This window comes from Phoca vitulina, unplaced genomic scaffold (assembly GCF_004348235.1).
Source record: "Phoca vitulina isolate PV1807 unplaced genomic scaffold, GSC_HSeal_1.0 scaffold9, whole genome shotgun sequence".
NCBI classification, from domain to species: domain Eukaryota; kingdom Metazoa; phylum Chordata; class Mammalia; order Carnivora; family Phocidae; genus Phoca; species Phoca vitulina.
This window is the reverse complement of record NW_022589712.1, coordinates 37,757,006-37,780,483: the sequence shown is the minus strand read 5'-3', so window position 1 is coordinate 37,780,483 and position 23,478 is coordinate 37,757,006. Positions and strand designations below refer to the sequence as shown.

At 42.1% G+C, this 23,478-nt stretch overlaps 1 protein-coding gene across 4 annotated transcripts in view; it reads left to right on the top strand.

The window, feature by feature from the left end:
• TPD52L1 (TPD52 like 1) overlaps window positions 1-23,478 on the top strand; it is a 92,375-nt gene that overhangs the window by 47,987 nt on the left and 20,910 nt on the right. For all 4 annotated transcript variants that reach the window (XM_032407945.1, XM_032407944.1, XM_032407947.1 and 1 more), the window contains exons 2-3: window positions 10,663-10,778; window positions 20,522-20,670. In XM_032407945.1, the coding sequence (XP_032263836.1) occupies window positions 10,663-10,778; window positions 20,522-20,670 (265 nt within the window). The remainder of the gene's footprint in view (window positions 1-10,662; window positions 10,779-20,521; window positions 20,671-23,478) is intronic.

The following is a 23,478-nucleotide window of genomic DNA, read 5'->3' as shown; positions in this document are numbered from 1 at the left end:
TTGACGTGATTCTGTGAGAGGGACCTCAAAAAAGTTTGAGAACAGAAGATGAGTATGCTGCCCTGTTGCAGCTGAGAGTCTGGTGTTCTTCACTAGCTTCTCTCAAGGCCAAGAGGTGTCAGAGCAACAAGAACAGCTTGATAGCAATTCTGTATATAGTTCGTTAGGATTGAGCTGGGACAAGGAGAGGTATGGTTCATCTAAGATGGTTATCTGTGAGGGAGGAAAAGGGGTTGGGGCGTGGGGAAGAGGAGAGAAACTGCTCTCTCAGAGAATCCAAAGGAGAGATGGAAGAAATGGTCCCTGTAAGAATTGATGGTTCCCAAGAGGGATTGGCATTTGAGCTTCTGTAGTCACTTTTGCACACATGAGTGTGACATTCAGGTGATTGATCCTAAGTCGCTCTTTGAGAGACATTCTCTCATCAGTGGCTCTAGGCATAGCTAGTACGCTTTGCTCTTAGCTGCGGTCTGCCCTAACATCATCATGCTAGGAATGCAGGGCTGGCAAGGTGAACAAGACTGGCTTTCTGTCATTCACTAGCCTACATTCTGGTACGGGAGAGAAGACAGGGAGTGGAATGGACTCAACACAACGGGACGGTAGCGAGTGCCAGAGAGTGGTGCAGCGTGATGACGAGACCAGTGCTGACGGTGTTGCCAAGGGAGAGAGTGGGGCCAGAGCCCTCGTGGTCTCCGGAGTCCACTCTGACCCCCCACTCCAGGCCCTTCAGTCTGACCAAAGATGGCAGCATGCAGGGCCGAGAGCCTTTACGTGACGGGGAGGAGCAGGCAGGCCTCGGCTGCAGCCCAGGCCAGGAGGAGCCTGCACGGAGCCGCTGCGGGACACTGCTGGGAACTGCCTCCAGGCTCTCAGAATCTCCTCTCTACCCTGTGCCTTGGCTCCGACCCAGCTTTTCTTATTTCCCACATACAACCTTGAACTTTGACACTGGACGTTACCTGGGTCAGACTTCTTGGAAAACAGCCCAACTTGTTTTAGATACTTTGCTTTAGGCTTATCCTCCAGCAAGCCCACCGCCACCCATGGCCACAGAACAGCATGGAACCATGGTTCTGACTTGGCCAGTGCTGTCGGGAGGCATTAGCTGTGAAGAGCCAGGCACGGCGAGCCTGGCCCCAAACACTGGAGTAGAGAACACTCGTCTCTCATTTCTCAGGGCGGGTAAAGAGAACACGCTCCTAAAGACAAGCCCGCAGTTGTGGGGTAGACTACTCAGGAAACTCTAGGAATCCAGTCTCGGGCCCTCAGCTCCAGGAAATTCCCGGTCGGCCTCTGCAGTACATTCACGACAGTCCCAGAAGTGTCTCCGACTCTTCTGGTTTAGCCCGGACCCCTGTGCTTTTCTCTGGGCATGTATGAGGGTGTTTCCAGATAAACTAAGATGTGGAGAAGCCAAACTTTGTGGACCAGATCTGCCTTCAGAATCCAAACGGAGACCCTAGTCCAACAATTGCTAGTTACAGCTGCATCTGCCTCAGAGAATCCCAAGGCCTGGAACAGTGCTGCTGGGTCCGCAAGTGCTGGGTTGGGTGTGGCTCGGTGACTTCAGCCCCCCTCCCTTGCCTTCTGAGAGTGAAGGGGGCCGGGCTCTGGGTTAGCAGAGTTAGCCTCCTAGACCATTTATCTAGAAAAGATTTTAGAGACTGTACAAATGACAGAGTGACTTCAGATTTAGAGGAAGTAGGGGGCAAAATGATTTACCAAACTTTTAATTAAATTTTTTTTGAGGTCATCGACCACTAATCATTGACATCACGGAGCTAAAACTTGGTAGAGTTCATAATGATCTCTTTTCCCTGAATTTGATAATATTATTGTCTCTGTTTAATTCAAGAGTTTATGTGTATGAAAAAGAGAAAGACATTCAGGCTAGCTCAAATGAAAATGAGGTTTATTTTAATGATGAGGAGGAAGCTCATGGAAATTCAGAAGTCAAACAACCGGCCTCCAGACAAGCAGGTTTGTAAGTTCTGTGAAAGCAAAGACCTGCACAGCACTTGGTTAGGCGTTCAATAAGTATTTGTTGAATGGATGACGAATAAACAAACACAGGCAGCTGTGAGGAAGACTTAGGCCCACACTCTACCAATTCTGCTAGTACCTGCTTTAACCTTGTTCCACCAACCCATCCATTGTCTCATAGTTTAAAATCTTGAGAGAGGAATCCAGAGGCTGCCTCTGAGTCAGGTCTTCATCCTGCTCCGTGAAGCAATGGCCAGAAAGGGTAGTACTGTGTGAACGCAGGGCTCCTTCTAGGGAGCGGGCAGAAGGATAAGCAGAGCACGGCATGAGGGTTCAGGTTTCTCTAGAGCATTCACTGTGCGTATAATTGTGTGCCAGCTGTGCTGGTGTTACTTAAGGGACATACGTGAGTGATTAGTGTCTGCAGTGAAATTTTTTTCACATCTTGAGGACAGAGTAGTAGCTTCTATTTTTTTTTTTTCCTCTCTCAGAGCACTTGAATTTTCTAAATAATTCTAATCAAGGAAGAATTTACTCATGTGTGACCAGACTGGGTGCTAACCAGTGCTAACCGATTATTATTTACCAGACACAGTGCTAGTATTTTGCAAAACTGTAACTCCTGACAACCTCCTTTTGTGGGTAGACATTATCACCAGTTTTACATATGAGAAGACCAAGTTTCAAACTATCGTAGTCACAGAGTTGAAAAGGGTGGAGCTGGGATTCTTCCTAAGATTAGTTTTCCCGAAAGGGGTCTCTTCCCAATAGACTATATTCTTGCAGTCACCTGATGAATCATTAATCGAGCTATTGGGATGAATTTGCCAAGACAAAGCCTGGGCTCTTCCACAAGCCATTAATTAGCTAGAGGAAAAGAGGCTTAAGGAGCATAACAAGCAGGTGAGTATGCAGCTGCGGATTAGATATGGGTTTGGGAAAACCAGCTCTGGATACATTATAGGATCAGTTGGGGACCTTTGATATGGTCTGGTTTCAGATGAGATTTAAAAAAGATGAGAAGAGAAAGTTGTCTGAAGCACCTGGCTGGCTCAGTGGGTGGACCATGCGACTCTTGATCCTGGGGTTATGGGTTTGAGCCCCCACACTGGTGCAGGGATTACTTAAAAATAAAATTAAAAAAAAAAAGTCTGAAAAAAAAATCAAGTTGCAAAATAGTGTGATTTCATTTAAAAAAAAAATTTAAGTAATCTCTACACCCAACATGGGGCTTAAACTCATGACCCTGAGACCAAGAGCTGCATGTTCTTCCAACTACGCCAGCCAGGCGCCCTGATCTCATTTTTAATTATATGGATATATCTAAATATACATATATATAAGATATATTCAATTTTATACGTATATATCTATATATCAGATTCTTAAAATCTAAGATGTCAAAGATTTTAAGATACCTATTGTTTTATATCACTACGGGAAAAAATGCTGCTAATTAATGGTAAGACTCCATTGATTGTAAGAGGTATCCCACTTTCAGAGATGTTAACATGTGGGGGAAAATGTGCTGCAGATATAGGAAGATATCTGGAAAGATGTACATGAAGGTTTTATAGTGATGATCTCTGGGAGAAGAGAGTATTGTTTTTAATCATTGCTTGTCTGTGTATGCAAATTTCCTACAGGCCACACCCTCCCTGCTCCATTCTTCACCCTGACTCAAGGGCTAGAGGAAGGTGATCTCACCCCTGGCAGAACCAATTATAAAATCTATTGGCATGTCATGCACTAGGGTTCAAGCCTTGGTTTTATGATGTGGGGGTGTAAAGCTCCCATTATTCTTCTTAGCATTTGAGGCCACTGCCAAAACTGCAGGGCAACAGGAAAAAACACGTTTAAACACTAGATATGAGATTCAATAATAGGCTAGATACAAGTTGCTAGTAAATGAATGGAAAGCAGTTCAATGATGGAGGTGCATAAGAAATCATATTTAGGTTTTGGTGGTAGGTTTAGTAAATGTGCAGAAAGGATACAAATAAAGAAACTTGTTTTATTTAAATCTTTAATTTCCACCCACCTTGAACTAACATGTGTTAGTTTTTGTGCACTTTAAGATAACCATAAATCCAACAGTGAGAGTAGCTCAGTAGTTTTTCCCGGAGAGAATAAATGGAGATAGTTTGAAGTTTTATGTGAAAAGAATGCCTGAGTCATGATGAAAATATAAGTAAGTAATAAACATTACAGTCTTAGATTTATTATTTAAACCAAGGTGAATTTTCATTTATTTTATTGCATTCTTTCTTTTTATTAAGTCCTGGAATAATTTTATATTCTTTTTGAAAATACACACTTTTCTTCCTTTGCTTGGTTCCACAGCCATATTTATTCGTTAATTCCTTAGTGTGGGTGTACACACACATCCATGCAAGATTATTTTGCCATTTAAAAGAAATCCTGCAACTCTTATATATTTGCCAACAATGCAGGGTATGGTCATTCATCTGAAATCATGGTCTGTAATCATTTTAACTCCTAGCTGTCTGTACTGTTCTAATCATATGCATGAAGCCATGACCTCATCGGTCAGCTGGAGAGCTCAACAAGATGCTTTGAAAATATACTGATCCTGGGGCACCTGGGTGGCACAGTTGGTTAAGCGTCTGACTCTTGGTTTTGGCTCAGGTCATGATCTCAGACTCCTAATCTCAGGAATCTCAGGGTCGTGAGCTCGAACCCCGTGTTAGGCTCCATTCTCCTTGCGGAGTCTTCTTGGGACTGTCTCTCCTTCTCCCTCTGCCCCTCCCCCTGCACGCTCTCTCTCTCTTTTTATCTTCAAATGAATAAATAAATCTTAAAAAAAAAAAAAAAGTGTATTGATGCCAATGGGCAATTTCATTGCAAGGTTGAAAGGGGCATTTTAATCTCAAGCTCATTTCTTGATTTGTACTTGCCAGTATTTGTCTACTTTTCTTCATAGGTTGTAGGACAGGAAAGGACATAGGCCCTGGAGTCAGACTAGCCTAACTTAGAAGCCATCAGTTTGCAAATGAGTCAAAACCCTGAACTCAGGTTCATAAGTGAGGATCCCCCTCAACAAGGCTGGGTGCACTTCTCTGCTGGATCTGCTTCGGTATGTTGTGTCATTCAGCCCTGAATGAGTCATCATGGCCAATTGTAGGCACATGGTAGCATTTGACAACTACCTTAGGACCTACCTGCTTCCCAGAGATGTGCCTGGCCAATAGAGAAGCACAATTCCTGCATTACAGTCAGACCTATGGATATTTGTTTACCCTTATTAAAATGTTTATATATTTTATTGCATATAAATGAAAGTAAAATGGCTGTCTTTAGGTGCAAAATACTCCTATGGCAGGATCCCAAAATGTATTCACACTATGTCTTTTTTTTTTTTTTTTTTCTTGAGCAGGTGTGAGGGAGGTGGGGCAGAAAGAGAGACAGAATCCCAAGCAGGCTCCATGCTCAGCATGGAGCCTGACGTGGGGCTCAATCTCACGACCCCGAGATCATGACCTGAGCCACAATCAAGAGTTGACGCTTAACTGACTGTGCCACCCACGGGCCCCAACACATTAATATTTTTTAAAACGATTACTCCTAATTTCACCAGTATGCTGCTGTGGTTTATATGGAAATTAAAAATTTTTATAACATTTTTACATGTCTTATCTGATTTAACATAATTTAATTTTAACAACGATTTTATAAGGTAACAGTTTTACAGATGAGATCATTGCGATCGAGTGTACTCTGTCGTTAGCGGCAAACCCACAGATAGGGAGGGTCCAAGATCTTCTGGCTCCAAGACAGGGGGGGCATATGCTAGTCAGAGGGGGCATAGTTTGCACATCTGGAAAGAGAATCACATTCATGAAGTTACATACATTCATAATGTACTGGTGTCTGCTAAAAACTATGTCTCTTGCGTGATTTGGCCCTCTAATAATTGCTTTTATTAAAACTATGTATTTAATCTCCTCTAATACCTGCTTCCATAGTAACTAGGTCATTTTATACTCACTGCGCTGTCCTCTCACATTTTCGTCTGTCCCTTGGCGTCTCTTACCATTTGCTTTTATTTTTCCTCCCCCTTCTGACTCACTTTCACTGTGAATCCCATCTTTATTTAACTCCTCTTTTCATCTATTCCTTGATTCTGGAATTTTCCTCTGACCTCATGATTTGATGACTGCTTCCCTAACCCAGTGAATTGAGCATATTATGCTGGGAACAGCAGGCCTTGTTTTCATTTTGTCTGCGTCCACAGGGCACCCTGTGCTGACCCGTGTGACTCCGAGAACACCCATTGGAGGAGGCTGCGGCAGGGAAATAGAGGCATAAGTAGGAAAAGAAGATGGGGAACGGGCATTTCATTTCAAAAATAAGAATGAAGAAGGAAACTGGTCTAATTAGACCTGAACTAACTAGCAACCCAGCCTCCAGGCAGATTTCCTGAATGGCTGCTTTCTGGGAGTGAGGCTTTGGAAGATTGGGGGATGTGGCCTTGGAGGGGCACAGTGGCAGATGGGAGCCCAAGGTCAGCTGCATGTCTCACTTCATGAGGTCATTGTTCTTTCCCCTGAAAAGAAGAAGTTAGCTCCTGGATACGGGGCTCTGCCTTTTCCTAAATTCACTAGAAGTTTCCCAACTCAACCTATTATCAACTAAAATGGATTTCAAATTATTGTTTTCTCTTAGAATATAAGAAGATACTAAAGATGTCTGTTGTCTTGAAAAGTCTAAGTAGCCGGAACTACTGTCTGTTCCATGGTACATGTCCTCTCACACTGCCAAGAGAGGGGAAGATTGAGAATTGGCGTACGAACTAAGTTTAAGCAGTACTTGTTCGATTCCTGGACCCAGCTGAGTTAGGGAGCCAGAGGACCTTAGAGGTTCCTACCATGGCTCTTCTGGAACCCTAACCCCTAGGGCAGGGGGCAGCTTACCTTCTGCGTCCATCTTTTAAATCTGTGCTTGGAATTGAAGCTAGCTCCGCCCCCCCTTAAGATTTATTTATTTATTTATTTATTTATTTGAGAGAGGGCGCGCGCATGCGAGTGGGGGAGGGGCAGAGGGGGAGACCCTCAGGCAGACTCTCCCGCTGATCGCGGAGCCCAGGGTAGGGCTCAACTCACCAGTTCAGGGCAGATCACGACCTGAACTGAAACCAAGAGTCTGTGGCTTAACCAAGGGCGCCACGGAGGCGCCCCCCTGCTGCTACTTCTTGATATAGACAGTTGACTGAAAGTACATGGGCCACGTGTAAGCATACATATCTACTAGCAGAAATAAATGACAGTGTTTACCCCCTTTCAGTGACCTGCTTAACATTATTGTACTGAGTCTACAGATAGTCTCATAGGTTGCTGATGTCTGCATAGGACTGACACAGCCTTTCTGAGGGATAATTAGTAGTTTTCAAAATGTTCATGCCCTTTGACTCTGGAATCCGGTGTATAGGAAATCATCAAGATTTTGCCTAATGATTTTACTAGGAGATGTTCACTGTAGCTTCTCAGTAAACAGGGTAAGTTATCAATCATACATGAGACAAAATACTGTATAACCATCAAAAATATGTAAATGTGGCTGGGTTTTTAGACATAAAGGATCTTCATGAATCCTATTGAGTAAATCAAGTTTACAACAGTAAGTGCATAGAAATATATACAAGAAAATGTGTACATATGCATAGAAGAAATAATCAGAAAGGATGGACCAAAATGATAATTATTTCTGGGTAGTGTGATTAACAGTCATTTTAATTAATAAGGGATAATTTTATTTTTCTGTCTTCTACAATGAACAGGTATTCCTCATGAGAAAGAAGATTATTTATTTATTTATTTAAGATTTTATTTATTTATTTGACGCAGAGAGAGACCGCAAGAGCAGGAACGCAAGCGAGGGGAATGAGAAAGGCAGAAGCAGGCTTCCTGCTGAGCAGGGAGCCCTATGTGGGGCTCAATCCCAGAACCCTGGGATCATGACCTGAGCTTCATGAAGGCAGACGCTTAACAACTGAGCCACCCAGGCACCCCGAAAAAGAAAATTATTTAGCATTGAAACTGGCCTCTGGAGTAGATAGATGGGGCAAGAATCTGATGAACTTGGACCAGCAAGATGCTGCTTTCATTGATGTGTGTGGGTGTATCAGCAGTGACACAAGGGGCTGATGGTACACTGTTAATTCAGACAAAAGGGTGTGGGTACAAGGGACTCAAGAGTGGGGCCAGCTTGAGAAGAACTTTGCAGATTGGTTCATATTTTTATTCTCTTTACCTAAAATGTCCTGATATTGTAGGATAATTATTTACCTTTCATTTTGACTTTAGATAAACTCTATTTTTAATTGTTTCCTCAAATAATAATATATATACAAAAGAATATTTACAAAGTTTAAAGTGTAGAAAATACTCATACCCGAAAATCCAGTGTCCTAGAAATGGAGCATTACCATTAGCCCTATAGAGATCCTTTGTTAAGTTCCCTGTTCCCATCTACACCCACTCAACCTCAGAAAATACCCTGGTCCTGAATTATTTTTACTCTAGTCTTGCTTTTCTTTATAATTTTATTTCTAAACAATATTTTACTTAGTTTTGCATGTTTTTGGTCTTCATATGGCTGAGATTATATTTTATTATTCTTTTGCAACTTGTGTTTTTCACTCAGTGTCTTGTTTCTGAGTTTCATCCATGTAGGGTGTAGCTTACTCACATTACTGTTGTCAATCGTGCTGGCGTAAATGCATCATGGTATACTTGTGCGTTCTCTGTTTATGGACTTTTGCATGATCCACAGTTTTTGCTACCATGCAAGTTCTTGTTGATAACCTCTGGTGCTCATATATGAGTGTCTCAGGTATATACATAGGTGTAGAATTGCTGGATGGTAGGGTGTGTGAACTTACTAGATCATGTTAAGTTATTTTCCAAGTTATTTGTCTCTCTTTATATTCTCGCCAGCAGAGTATGAAGAGTTTCCGTCCTCCACGTAGTCATCAACATTTGATAATGTCAGACTCTGAACTTTTTACTGATCCAGTGGATATGAGATGATTTAATTTGTATTTCCCTAAACATCAGTGAGGTTGAGCATATTTTCTTGGGTAACCCTTTGTGATTTCTTCCTATAGCAAATCTGTTTTGGGTCTTTGGGGCCGTGTTTCTGTTGGGTTATTTCCATTTTTTAGCCTGGTTTGTAAGAATTCTGTTCATGCTGGGAACTCATCTTTTGCTAGTTATACAGATGGGAAAGACCTTCTTCCAATTAGTGGCATGTCTTTTAATTTCCGTATAGTGTGTGTGATGCAGAGACATTTGTCATTTTATTCACTCTTTCTTTCATGATTTGCCTTTTTTTGTGTCTTAAGAAGTCCCTTCCTACCTAGAGGTTCATAAACCCTATTGTCTTCTAAAGTGCTTATAATTTGATCTTTGTGAATCGTGTGAAGGTGTCCAATTTTATTTTTTCTACATGGATAACTATTTGTCCAGGGACAGCTTACTAAAAGATCCTCCTTTCCCCACAGATTTATAAATGCCAGCTCCGTCATAGCTCGTGTCCTAAGTGAAGCTTCCATATATGTGGGGGCCTGTTTTCTGGATCCTTCAGAGAACATACGTGTTTGAGGTATCCAGATGCCAGGGGGCTCTACTAGGGAACGTCAGTTTTTTCGATGAAAGGCATTTTTCTCACAGAACAAGTTAGAAGTGGTGCTGTTCCGGGGTCATTGTGCGGCACAGTGATGTCCTCAAGAAGCCAAGCGCTTCCGCGTTTCCCTCCACCAGCATCAGTTCGTCTGTGATGTCTCCCCACAGCCGCTGCTGCTCCAGGTTTCGAATCCACACGATTTCCACGTCCAAAGTGGAAAAAAGTCACAGTGCTTTCTTATCTCCAGCTTCTTTGGGGCCACCCATGTAGTGTGCATTCAAGCTGCTGGTTCACACAGTCCCGCTCAGGGTGAGGAGTCTCAGCGGGCTCCTTTTGCCGTCCATCCAGTGCTGAGTGTCAAGGCTGCTTGCCTCGCAGAGGCCTGTGGGCAGCGATGGTACTGATTTCCAGGTCACCTTCCTCTCGGGGTGCAGCCCTGTGGGGATGCAGAGCCCCTCTCCTCCTTGGGTGGCCCTAGGCTTTGTCCTCTGCCCCCTGCCCCCCAGGCAGTGAACACCGAAGCTGGAATTCGTCTGGGTGGCAAATGTGGAACTAATGAAAACTTCTTTTGTTTACACTTCTGGCTTCCCACTTTGACGTAGTTCTTTGGCTTCTTAGTATTCTTTACTTTCTTGGCAGCTCATTACACATTTAGAAAGATTTTTTTTTTCTGGAATTTTTAGTTGTTTTTTATTTCATTTATTTAGTTTTTAAAGATCCCATTCATTTATTTGAGAGAGAGAGAGAGCACACACACGAGCCGGGTGTGGGGGGCAGAGGCAGAGGGAGAAGCAGGCTCCCCACTGAGCAGGGAGCCAGACATGGGGCTTGATCCCAGGGCCCCGAGATCATGACCCAAGCTGAAGGCAGGTGCCCAGCCGACTGAGCCCCCAGGCGCCCCGGGAATTTTTTAATTGTTTTTTAGCAGGAGGGTCTGTCAGTGTATCTGGTTTATCTCCAGACTGTGGAGACATAAGTTGGCTAAATTCATTTTTTTTTAATTGCATTATGTTTTGTCACTCTTGCCTAAAGGTCTGTTGGAGACTGAACCATTGCAAGCACGAGATGAAGACACAGTAGCGAGCGCCGACTTCTCCAGCATGCTGTCTGAGGAGGAAAGGGAAGAGTTAAAAGCAGAATTAGTTCAGGTATGTTTAGTCATCTTACTGTTGTTCTATCTCAGGATCTTAGGAGTTAGTGTTAGTTTTGTATAAGTCCCATGTTATAATTATGTTGTTTTTCATATATCTATTTATTTATTGAGAGAGCGCCAGCAGGGGTGGGGGGGGAGCGGGGCAGGGTGGGGGGGGGAGAGAATCTTAAGCAGGCTCCACAACCCAGCATGGAGCTCCATGTGGGGCTCGAGGTCATGACCCTGAGATCATGACCTGAGCTGAAATCAGGAGTCGGATGCTTAACCGACTGGGCCACCCAGGCGCTCCTGTTGTCTTTCATTTAATAAAATTTAATACATGATATATTGTAAGGTAATTCATTTTTTTCTAGGATGTTTTTGTAATTCTAGTTGTCTGTTATCCACTGGTTGTAGTAGAAAAAGGAATAGCTATGTTGCTTAAGCAACAATGACAATTAGCTGTAAATATGCACCTCTTATTCTTTTTAATTTCACAATATTATGGGAATCGTAATCACTTACAGACCTGATGAATTCTTCCAAGACCTTGGTATAGGTCCAGGTGCAAGCTCCTTTTTAAGAGCAGTTCTTGCTTTAGGTCAGAAACTTAGCTCAACAAATACTTTGAAGTGATTTATTTTTGTAATTAAAAAGTCAGTCATAGAAGCACCTAGATTTCTTAAGTTGTATACTCATTTGCCGAAGAATAAAGTTCTGGGGGCAGAAAGGAAAGCTATGGTGAATTCAGGTTTCCTTAATTCTTGTGTAGTTGCTGTGGGCCTCTGGACTTAGAGGCGGGGAGGATGCCTGGCTCATCAGGAATACAACTTTTGTTACAGCCAATTGCTTACAGCACCCACTAACCCGTAAACACTTTGCTAATGAGCGGTTATGTTGTGGGAGGAAAGCACTGGAGAAAGGGAGCTTTTCAAGGAGAAGAAGCAGTAGGGCCAGAGGGATGAGGCCCATATTCCTCCCCATTCTGTGTCCCTGGATCCGAGGGTAGGAAGCTCCTCCTGGTCCAGCCAGAAGCAGGGCTCTGGGCTCAGTTGCAGGCTGAGGACACAGCTTTGAGCTCCACCTCACCCTCACGTGCTTAGTCCACTCCAGGCTCTTCAAGCTCTAATCCTCTGGCCGTGTTTGTTTAAGACAGCTTGTAATAATTTTAAAGACTTTTTAGGTGCTTTCAGAAAGCACACCCAAAAATAACTTCATTATAAAATGAAAGAGCAACTTGTTCTTCTGATACAACAGAAATTATTTCAGTAAGCACAGTGCCTCAGATCAACTAGCCTGGTTCTTGAGCCGGGTCTGTCTGTGGCCACTGATCTAGAACCACCCAGTCGACTTCCGGTTAGCTGCACATGCCGGCACGCACCGACCGAAGTCAGCTGTGGAGGAAAATGTCCTAGCTTCGTGTTTTCTTACGGCCCGGAAATCTGGTTCATGACCAGCTTGTTCATGTCAATTGTGGTGTCCAAAAGTTATATTCCGCAGACTGGTGTCAGCTAACTGATTCTAAGCTAAAATTTAATTCCTTCACTGTTATAGTCCAAGTTTAAGTTTAGACAAAACCTCTGTAGCCGACCAACCTTCAGAAAATGCCTTGAGTTTTCTGGGTTCTGGGACTGCTGGGGTATACACACACACATATATCAGTGTGTTTTTTGTGTGCGTTCTTTATTTTCTAAACGTTCAACAGTGAGCGTGCATTACTTTTCTAATCAAGAAAAAGTGAGCCTTGGTTCTAAGTGGATGCCCCTGTAATACGAAAAACCAGTGGTGTTTCCAGAAATTCCTGTCTCACTTGGCCACATTACTAAGCTTCCAGCACATCTCATTACTAAGACTCTTGAGCCTGACTTCTGAAAGTAACGCCAGACCCCGTTACTATGTTCAAGTTACCAGGATTCATGTTCTCATCCTTTAGAGTGCTTCCTCTCTCTTATTTCTGGATTCTTCAGAAATGAAGAAGTCCTGCACGTTGCCAGAGTGGCTTCGTGACTCCCAGAGGCACATGGGCGCAGCTCTGTGCCCCAGGCCCAGTGAAAAGCAAAGGAAATGTATCTTTGCTGTTTTTTCTCTTCACATTTCCATTTCTTCTCCCTCCACCTCAGGCCACCTCTGCATAATGCTCATCCTTTTCTTAAGTCTGCTTTCCCTGCCCTTCTGCTGTGTGTGTGTGTGTGTGTGTGTGTGCGCGCGCACATACACACACTTGCTCACACACATGTGCATGCACACTCACATACCCACCCCAAACCAGGTTCTTTCAGATCACATATGCATTCAAATTAGCTCAGATGCTAGTGTTTCATTACAGCAAGGACACACAGAGAGCAATCTCTTCAGTCCCACAAGTGGCCCTCCAAAGACCAGAGACAGCTTTTAGATAGCCCAGCTTCCTCAGCTCTCCACAGGCATTCTTCCTGGGCGCCTGGTCACAAGCAACCCCTCTCTGTGCCTGACGGAAGATCCAACTCGATCCATTTGCCACTTGGATAACAGGACACCTCACAGGCCAGCCTAGTAGATTGCCTTTGAGTCAGGCGATCATTGGTGGCCATGACCGAAAGCAAGAGCTTTGTGTACGAGGACTTCTTATCTCTGACTCCCTTGCTCACAAGGGTCTAGGAATGTGCCAGCGATCCAGTCTCCTCCTCAATGTGCTCCTCTCCTTCCTGTCCTCAGATTCTCCCACTGTCTCGTGACTATGTTGGATCCCTCCCTCCTGCTTTCTCCTGTACTATTTTGTTGCTTATATGCCCAAGAGGATGCTCTTATACTTCGGGCAAACTCATAACTGCACTCATCCACGCAGCCAACATATTGTTGTGTGCTACCGAGTGCTGGCAACAGAAGATCCATCCTTATGTCAGGAGACCTAAAATAAGCCAATATTGTCCAAAAGCTACATCTTAGATGAAGCTTACATTTTAAAAGAGGAATCTGTTATTAACACAATTTAGTCTTTAGTTTATTATTGTGATCATGCAGTATGTGTATTTTTAAAAGTTTCTTCATTGTGAGGCCAGTATCACCTCTGATCTGCTGCAGTAGTCTGTCTATAGAAGGTATACAATTAGATTTATAATGAACTTGAATTATTTTATAGCTTAAAGAAATATTTACTTTTTTTAAGTTTAATTTTTTTAGTAACCTCTACACCCAACATGGGGCTCGAACCCCATGACCCCAAGATCAAGAGACACATGTTCTACCATCTGAGCCAACCTCGTGCCCCAAAATATTTGCATTTTTAAATACCAGAAGTTGAATATGCTTTCTTACAAACCTTACCAATATATAAAGACATACTATTTTGTTTCAGCTATTTGTTCTCACTAGCTCCTGACATCTTTTTTGAGGTCTTTACACATCTATTCTTTGGTTTTTTTTTTTTCTCTCACTCCCTTTTTAAGATTTTACTTATTTGAAAGAGAGAGAACACAAGCAGGAGGAGGGACAGAGGGAGAAGCAGACTCCCTGCCAAGCAGGGAGCCCAACTCAGGGCTCCATCCCGAGACCCTGAGATCATGACCTGAGCCAAAGGCAGACGCTTAACAGACTGAGCCACCCAGGTGCCCCTCTCTCTCTCCGTCTTTGAATAAACTTGCTCACTCTTTCCGTGCTGCTTCCATCCTATTCTACTTTTATTTCACAAAGCCGCATGTTACTCTTTGTATTCCATAACGTTCATGGGCTTTTGAAAAGGATGAAATGTTGGCATTAGTACTGTAAATTTATGATTATATAACCATCAAATACTGCCAGTGTCCTCTAGATAAAATGACTCAAGAAAAATAGGCATTAATAGGAGTGGGAAAAACACCAGGCAACATGAGCAAGTAGGCAAAGCCAATTTTCAGGCTCCCTTCGTCTCCCTTTGGGCTCTTCTCCGTTCCTTTGGTGTGTGATTCCCCAGGAAGAACACAGTACCCTCAAGCCACCTGTGTCGTGGACTCACAAAGAAGTGCCTTAGGCTCTGGGCCCCTCTCTCTTAGTTGCCTCCTTCAAGACCTTCTTCACTCTTTCTGGACTCAGTAGTGAGCAACTGAAGTGTTCATAGTCTGTAATGTCTTATTGTAATACCCTTCTGTATTAGAGTCCTTCAGAGAAACAGAACCAATAGAGATCTTACAAGGAATTGGCTGATGTGATTATGGAGGCTGATAGTCACAGGATCTATAGTCAGCAAGCTGGAGACCCAGGGAGCTGATGGTGTAGCTCCAGTCTGAAGGCCAGCAGGCGCGAGGCCTAAGAACAGCTGATATTACAGTTTAAATCTGAAGGAAGAAGAACAATGTCCCAACTCAAATGCAGCCAGGCAAGAAGAGTCCCTATTTCTTTTTTTAAAAAGATTTTATTTATTTATTTGACAGAGAGAGACACAGTGAGAGAAGGAACACAAGCAGGGGGAGTGGGAGAGGGAGAAAGCAGGCTTCCCGCGGAGCAGGGAACCCAGTGCGGGACTTGATCCCAGGACCCTGGGATCATGACCTGAGCTGAAGGCAGACACTTAACGACTGAGCCACCCAGGTGCCCCTAGAAGAGTCCCTATTAACTGAAGGAAGGTCAGCCCTTTTGTTCTATTTAGACCTTCAGCTGATTTGATGAGGCCCACCCACTTTGGGAAGACAATCTGCTCTACTCAGTCTACCAATTCAATTGTTAATCTTATGCAGAAACACCCTCCTGGGCACATGCAACATGATGTTTGACCAAATGGCTGGGTATCCTATGGCCCAGTCAAATTGACACATAAAAATAACCATTGCACTCTCTCAAGTTGGATCTGGATTTTAATCTTAGTTCTTAGGAGTCTTAGCCAAAGGCATGATTAACCAGGAGAGGAGGCTGGCCTTGAAGCAGTGGATGCAAGAGACCAAATACTCTTACTCCTAAGCATCACACTGATGATTTAATAGTTTATGAAAGTATTTTTTTGTCCGGATATAAGTTAGATATTTTATGTAATCTAGCAGATAAAATCGGAGAGTAAATTTTCAATCTTCTAACATAAATTTCATTTTGAAGGTAATTCATTAGCTAGTTCAGATTAATTTATACTTTTTTGCATTTTTTATTGAGGTATAAAATTAACTATTTTAATATGAAATTAACTTTTAAAGTGAACAGTTCAATAGCATTTAGTATACTTACAATGTTGTGTAACTACCACCTCTAGTTCCAAACTATTTTTAGCACCCCAAGAAGAAACCCCATATTCGTTACATAGTTGCTTCCCATTTCCCCAACACAGTTGCTCCCCATTCTGTATCTTTGGATTTACTATTCTGTATATTTCATATAATAGATGACCTTTCGTGTCTGGCTTCTTTCACTTAGCCTAATGTTTTTGAGGTTCATCCACTTTGTAACATGTCTCACTACTCCATTCCTTTTTATGGCTGAATAATACTCCATTTTTGTGTATACTGCAATTGTTTATCTGTTCATTCTTTGATGGGTATTTCGGCTGTTTTCACATCTGGCTATTGTGAATGGTGCTATTATGAACATGTGTATACATGTATTTGTTTATATTCTTTGGGGAATATACCTGGGAGTGGAATTGTTGGGTCATATGGTAATTCTGTGTTTAACTTTTTAAGACACTACCAGACTCTTTTCCAAAGAGGCTAAGCCATCTTCCATTCCTACCCAGCCATGTACATGGGTTCCAATTTTGCTACATCCTCTGACACTTGTTATGTGCATGTTAATTCATATTTAAATAATCAAGTTTAAATATCTAATCTTAGGCATAAATATTGGTCATACAAGGAGATCTTCTAGGGAGTCAAGAAACCAAAGAACCAGACTATTAGTTTATAATAAAGAAATGATTAATTTAAAATTAAAGGGGAAAGAGTATATTAAATATTTCAATTAAAGACTACCTGCACTCTACCTCATCCCAAAAAGAATTTGATGTGGCTTACAGAGGTACTTATGATATCAGGTTTCCATACCACCTGCATCAGAGTATCTGGGAGCAGTTGTTAAATAATGTATGTAGCCCGGCCCTACCAAATTGAAGATATCAGAATCTCAGGGCATTAAAAGGCGCATACATCTGGAATCTGCATTTTAAATATGCCCAATGAGTGACTTTTATGTAAACTGAAATTGAAAACCACTGGTGTAACTAGACCAAAAAATCTCTTTAGTCAAATGAGGGGTAGACTCTCACCATGAGCATCATTTAAAATATTTGTGATTAAAGGCTTTGCTGTGGGGCAGAACTCTGTTCTGTGTAAAGAGATGTGGTTCTCATTTTCATTCTTGCAAGCTAATATAATTTAATATTACGTGTTTTTTCAATTTCTGGATTTGCTTGTAGATTTTTTGGCATATATTTAGATCACCGGTAAATATACTGAAAGCTTCAAGAAATGTGTCTCAGCATTTCATTGAAATGGTGAGAATTTCATTAAAAAACCTGAGAATAGACCCAACTGAGTAACCAAGTTCACGTCTCCATCATTAAAAGTCTGTTCCTTACAAATGCTTTTTAATGTGTGCTTCCATGTTTAAAATGTAAGGCGTGGGACCTCAGTGTTCTTTCTTTAGGTTTGTGTTTGGTAAATTGGTCACTTCAGTGTTTCTCTTCACTTTTGGGGGATCAAGGATTTCATTAGAAAACTATGAATCCCTTACCTCCCTCAAATAACTAATGAATCTCCTACTGCCCCCCCCATTTTGAGCAAATTTCTAGGGTCCCACAGATATGAGATTGAGAATATCAAGATGTTTAAACCTCTTTCCTCTTCTCTACATCTGTAAGTTCTTTCTGCCGGGTAAAAATTGTCCCATTATTTTTATTACACAGTGAAAACCACAGTCATACCCAATGTATAAAAAAAACCCCAAGACTCCCAATAATTTCAGTCACTCAAAACATATTATTTATGCAAAAGAACGCAGAAAAGTTCTTTTTACAGAATAAAGGGCTGCTACAGAAAGAGAGCTAGAGATACAACCTTGAGAATTAGTAGGCCACAGATTAAACACAGGAAGACACACTGACAAAGATGAAAGAGTGGAATGTGACATGATAGCAAAAGAATAGAGGGTTTAATTTACAGTAACCGTGTGTTCTCATTTAATGAGGAGACTAAAAACATGACCGCCTTTGGTGGTCCCCAAGTAGACTCCTTTTGCAGCAATGAGTGTATGTCTGCATACTGAAGACCTGCTCATCAAGAAAAGACAGTGCTGACTATAACATGTTTATGGAATGTGTAATTCATTTTAGAAAGATTTCTGTGAGTATTAGAAAACTGTCCCATAAACATAATAAATGAATAATGCTAGATTACTAGGACATTTGCTGATATTAAAAACTCCAAGAGATTGTTCTTTTCTACTGTGGTCTTTAAGATGCTTCCGACTTGGAATTATGCCTATTTTGCTTAAGTGATTATTTATGTCCGTGAAGCTTCACAACACTATTCCGATCTGTCCACCATTGGGGTAAAATCTTCCTTGCACTAGTAAAAAGGCAAAGGTACTTGTCTTTCTTGAGAGGCTTTTCTAGCAGCTATATCCCTGGTAACCCAAGGAACACATTTGCATGATGACTGATGGTGTTAGTGTAAATGTGGTTTGTGGTCAGAAGTAGAGCGATACTCTGAATGTAAATGAGACACAGCTGCCACATTTGTAAAAATAAGAAATCTAGTAAAAATGTCAGGCTTTTTATGACCCCTATGCATGTGGGATGCTAAGGGAGTACTAATAGTTCTCTTCTGGCTTCACAAAGGAAGTCATTCGTACTGTTCAGAAAATAACGATGTAAATTTAAGCAATCTTATCAGGGCGATACATTATAAAATATGACAACAGAATAAAATACAGTAATTGGAATCAAAGACTTTATGGAGTTTCAAATTGATTTTCATAGGTTATAGCAACACTCTCTAAAATCTGGGCTTTTTACAGAACTGCTTTGTTAGAAATTACATTTGCAAGAGCAATTTTTGGCATGTGACTTATTTTATAACTAAGTTTGTACCTTTTGACCTTCTTCACCCATTTCATCCACCCCTCCCCGCCCACTCCCCCCCCTCCCCGCATCCCTCCCCTCTGGCAATCACCAGTCTCTTCTCTGTATCTATGAGCTTGTTTTCATTTGCTTTGGTTTTTCTAGATTCCACATATAAATGAGATCATATGGTATTTGTCTTTCTGTGTCTGATAACATTTCACTTAGCATAATACCCTCAAGTTCCATCCATGTCATAAATGGCAACATTTCCTTCTTTTTTATGGCTGAATAATATTCCTGTGTGTGTGTGTGTGTGTGTGTGTGTGTGTGTGTGTGTGTTTGACATTTTTTTTCTCCATTCATCCATCAGTGGACACTTAGCCAGTTTCCATATCTTGGCTATTGTAAATAATGCTGCAATGAACATGGGGGTGTATGTATCTTTTTGAGTTAATGTTTTCATTTTCTTTGAATGAGTACCCAGAAGGAAAATTACTGGGTGGTATGGTAGTTCTATTTTTTTGAGGGATCTCCATACTGTTTTACATAGTGAGCAAGAGCAATTTTATGAGATTTGCTTTTCTGCTAGCACAAGGGAAAGAGGAAATATGTCCATACATAACCTTGTACATGAGTGTTCATAGCAGCTTTATTTGCATTGGCCGAACCCAAATGTCCTTCACCAGGTGAATAGGTAACACACTGTCCATACAATGAAATACTAGTCTTCAATAAAACGGGAAGAACCCCTGATAATGCAGCAACATGGATAAATCTCAAAGATCTCAAATAATTAGACTGAGTGAACAAAGCCACACAAAAATGAGCTGTGGAGTGAAAGAAAGATCAGCGGCTACCTGGAGGAGGGGAGAGAAGAAAGAGGGAGGACTTACAAAGAGGACCTAGAAAACTTTTGGAGGTGATGGATGTGTTCACTGTTTTGATTGCAGTGATGACTTCACAAGAGTAACACACATGTCAAAACTTACAGACTATATATACACTTTAAATGTGGGCGGTTTACTATACATCAGTTACTTGTCAATACACTGTTAAAAAGAAAAAGCAACACAAATCACGTCCTTGTATACATGCTGTCCTCCCTTGTTCCTCCCTTCCTGATGCATTAGCTTGGCAAAAACCACAGTGTCTGCTCACTCTGTGCCTGCAGCAGTGCAGTGATGTGTGATGGGCAAAAGATGAGCACACGGTACCGACCAGTGGCACTTGAAGTTGCTTATAGGAGAAAGGCATACAGTCCAAAGCCAACTTTTTGTGCAAAAATTATATCTATGTACAGTATTAAAAAAAAACATTTGTGGGGAGCACCTGGGTGGCTCAGTCAGTTAAGCATCCGACTCTTGATCTCCGCTCAGGTCTCGATCTCAGGGTTGTGAGTTCAAGCCCTGAGTTTTTGTTTTTGTTTTTGTTTTTTAAAACATTTGGAAGATTAGAAGCCAAAAAATCAGGTGGCAGCTATTTCCTAGTGGGTTGTAGGTTTATCATTCTTGTTTATATTTTGCTGTTTGAGTGAATTTTTTATAAGGAGCAGTGATTACTTTTATAATCATTAAAACTAAAATAATCTATTTCTATTTTAAAATACCAGACCGTCATGCCCGTGGGCTGCGTTTGCTATAAGTAAGCGAGGGCCTGGTAATAGGACAGTGTGCAGAGGGTTGCTTTGGAGCACCGAGCACTTTGCAGGTGTGTGTTTCAGCTGCCCTCACATCTTTCCACACCGCTTTCCCTCCCATCTGTAGCTAGAAGACGAAATCACAACATTACGGCAAGTTTTATCAGCGAAAGAAAGGCATCTGGTTGAGATAAAACAGAAACTCGGCATGAACCTGATGAATGAATTAAAACAGAATTTCAGCAGAAGCTGGTACGACGTGCAGACCACAACTGCGTAAGTATCCCAATGGAATGTTTAAAAAATCACTTACCGCGGTCTCTCACCTCTTCTGGGTTTTTATTTATTTATTTATTTATTTATTTTTCCTATGAGGCTGATTTGGTACTTGTGGCTAGGAAAAATATTTTCTCTAGAAATAAAATAAATATGAATAATCATTAAATACATTGCATGATGCAGACTCTAAAAAGTAGCTTCAGGAAATTAAACTGTTCACCAGACGACTTTTATGGGTTTGTATTTTTTCTCTGTATTCTCTGTTTTTAAGCATTTGTTAAATAGATTTTTTTTTTCTTTATGTTTTCTCATACAATTCTAAACGGACAGGTGCTTTTTCCTCAGAATACTTGGGATTCACTACGGATTTTCAGTTTCTATACCAAGTGGTTGGCAAGTTTAGTACAGACTTGTTGCCCATTAATTTAAAAAGAAGTGCTTATACTTTGGGGATGTACTTTTCATCCCTTCTACTCTAGGGAATATTTAGAGCTGGGATAAGGCCATATGAGATAATAGAAAAATATATGTGTGTGTGTGTGTGTGTGTGTGTGTGTGTATGTATATGTATTGCTCTCTATCCCTGGTTCCTGACACAGAGTCCCTAAATCTCTTGGAATTTCCAGAATAGCAGCAGTATCCTTTGTTCTAATGAGGTGACTCTCAGTGGCTCTGGGATGGGGGTGCTGGTCACCAGAAAGACCAAGCCATGATTAGAAGCTTGGACTTGCAGCGCTGTGCCTTATCCTCCAGAGAGGGGAGAGGGGGTTGGAAATGGAGTTAATGACTGGTCATACCTATATGATGATACCTCCATAAAAATCCCCAAAACATGGCATCCAGAGAGCTTCTGAGTTGATGAACACAGAGAGGTGCTGGGAGAGGGGTGCACCAGAAGAGAGCATGGAAGCCCCACAGCCCTCCCCACATACCTCGCCCTGTCTGTATCCTTTGTCATATCCTTTTATAATAAGCCAGTCATCTAGTAAGGAAACATTTTCCTGAGTTCTGTAAGCCACCCTAGCAAATTAATCAAACTCGAGAAGGAGGTCATGGAAACCTCCGATTTATTGCCCATTGGTCAGAAGCACACAGGTGATAACCTGAACTTGCCATTGGCATCTGAAGTGAGATGAGGGGGGTGCTCTTGTAGGATTGAGCCCTTCACCTGTGGGAGCTGACACTCTCTCCGGGTATGCGGTGCCTTAAAATTTAGGACACCCAGCTGGTGTCACAGAATTGCTTGGTGAGGGAAAAAGCATGCTTCTGCTGTCAGATGTGTTGTGAGTGTGGTAGTCAGCCCAAGAGCAAAGGAGACACATAGGAAAAGTGAGTTTTTCCTGCTCACACCACCAGAAATGGTTTTGGCTTCCCCATTATCTTTTTGTCTAATATTAGGCAAGATACAGAATAACTTTGGGTATTCTGCAATCATACTTTTATTGGATTACTTTTTAAATACATGAAATATTCAACTATTGTGGTGCTTTCCTAATGATTTAAAATATTTTGCTTGCGAGGTGTTCTCATATCAAAGGGAAGAAGGTACCCACATCATGATGTAATTTTTCTTTTTTTGTGAGTTGGGGGCTAGAGGCTGATGGAGAAAGTTCCTATCCCTAGCCCTAACATTAGCCCCTAGTTTTTGTCTTCGTGTTATGCATTTTCTTCCCTGGCATTATCCATTGGATGGTAAAGTTATTACATTCCTAATATTTTAGTGGAAATCAGTTTTTCTCCCGGACATAGATAGGCCTGGCAATAGGAGTAAGTACCAGTGATGAACAGCAGTTGCTTCTGTTTTGCTGGCGGTCAGCTTTGCATGCTGGTCACTGAAAACTAAGCCCTCAGACCTCAGTGAAGGTGCCCTTTGTATGAAGAGTTCCATCTAAAAGGAACTTGATGTCTCCCCACTCTGCTTCCCCTAGGCTCCATGTAAAGGAGAATGTTCTTTTCCCCTATCACAGCCTTGTAGTCCTATCTGCTCCTATGCTTGTGTCCCCCAAGAGCTCATCCAGACTGTGTCAGGGCACAGCCCAGAGTAGGGCAGGATGGAGCCAGGGAGCCCATCGAGTTATCTCCAGAGGCAGATTAACCTTCCCCAGCCCGATGGTGACAATTATGGAAGACGATAAGAGACCGCATGGGGGTGTTTATCAATTTAAAATAGATATTTCCACACTATATGAACAATCTCCTCTAAAGGAGAGCTGGATTTTAGGTGCTTAATTAAATGAGCTTCTCCATCAGTAGTTTTGGCTTCTGTCTTTGCACTTTGGTGGCTTAGACCACTTAGTGGCCCTGACAGAGGGAGGCAGAGCGAGCTCCAGTGTCCTGGTCCTGGGTACCTCCTGCCACACTGATCTGCACTGCCTTCTGGGGTGTAAGACCCAGGCAGGATCTTTCTGCTTGGCCTCCCTAACCACACTGCAGGAGTGGGCTAAGCAAACAGAGGGCAGGACGACTCTGGCTCTCCCGTTGCTGACGGGAGGGACGGAGCAGCCCGTATCTGGGCAGAGGGTACGTCAAGTTTGCCCTAGGTCTGAGGGGGCAGGGTAGGGAGAGATTCACAGTCGTCGGAGGTGTGGAATTAGAGTGAGCAAGTTCAAGGAGGGTGGGTAGCCTCCTCCCACACGGGAGAATATATAGTCTCTGGTTTTCTCATGTTTGAAAAACAAGTTGGTTTTATAGTCAGACAGTCTAGTTAGTATCAAGCTTTTTGTCGAATGAATAGATTTATTCCCTAGGGTTATGGAGTTGAAAGACTAGTCAGGAAAACAGAGTTTGGTTTTTGTTTGTGTGTAT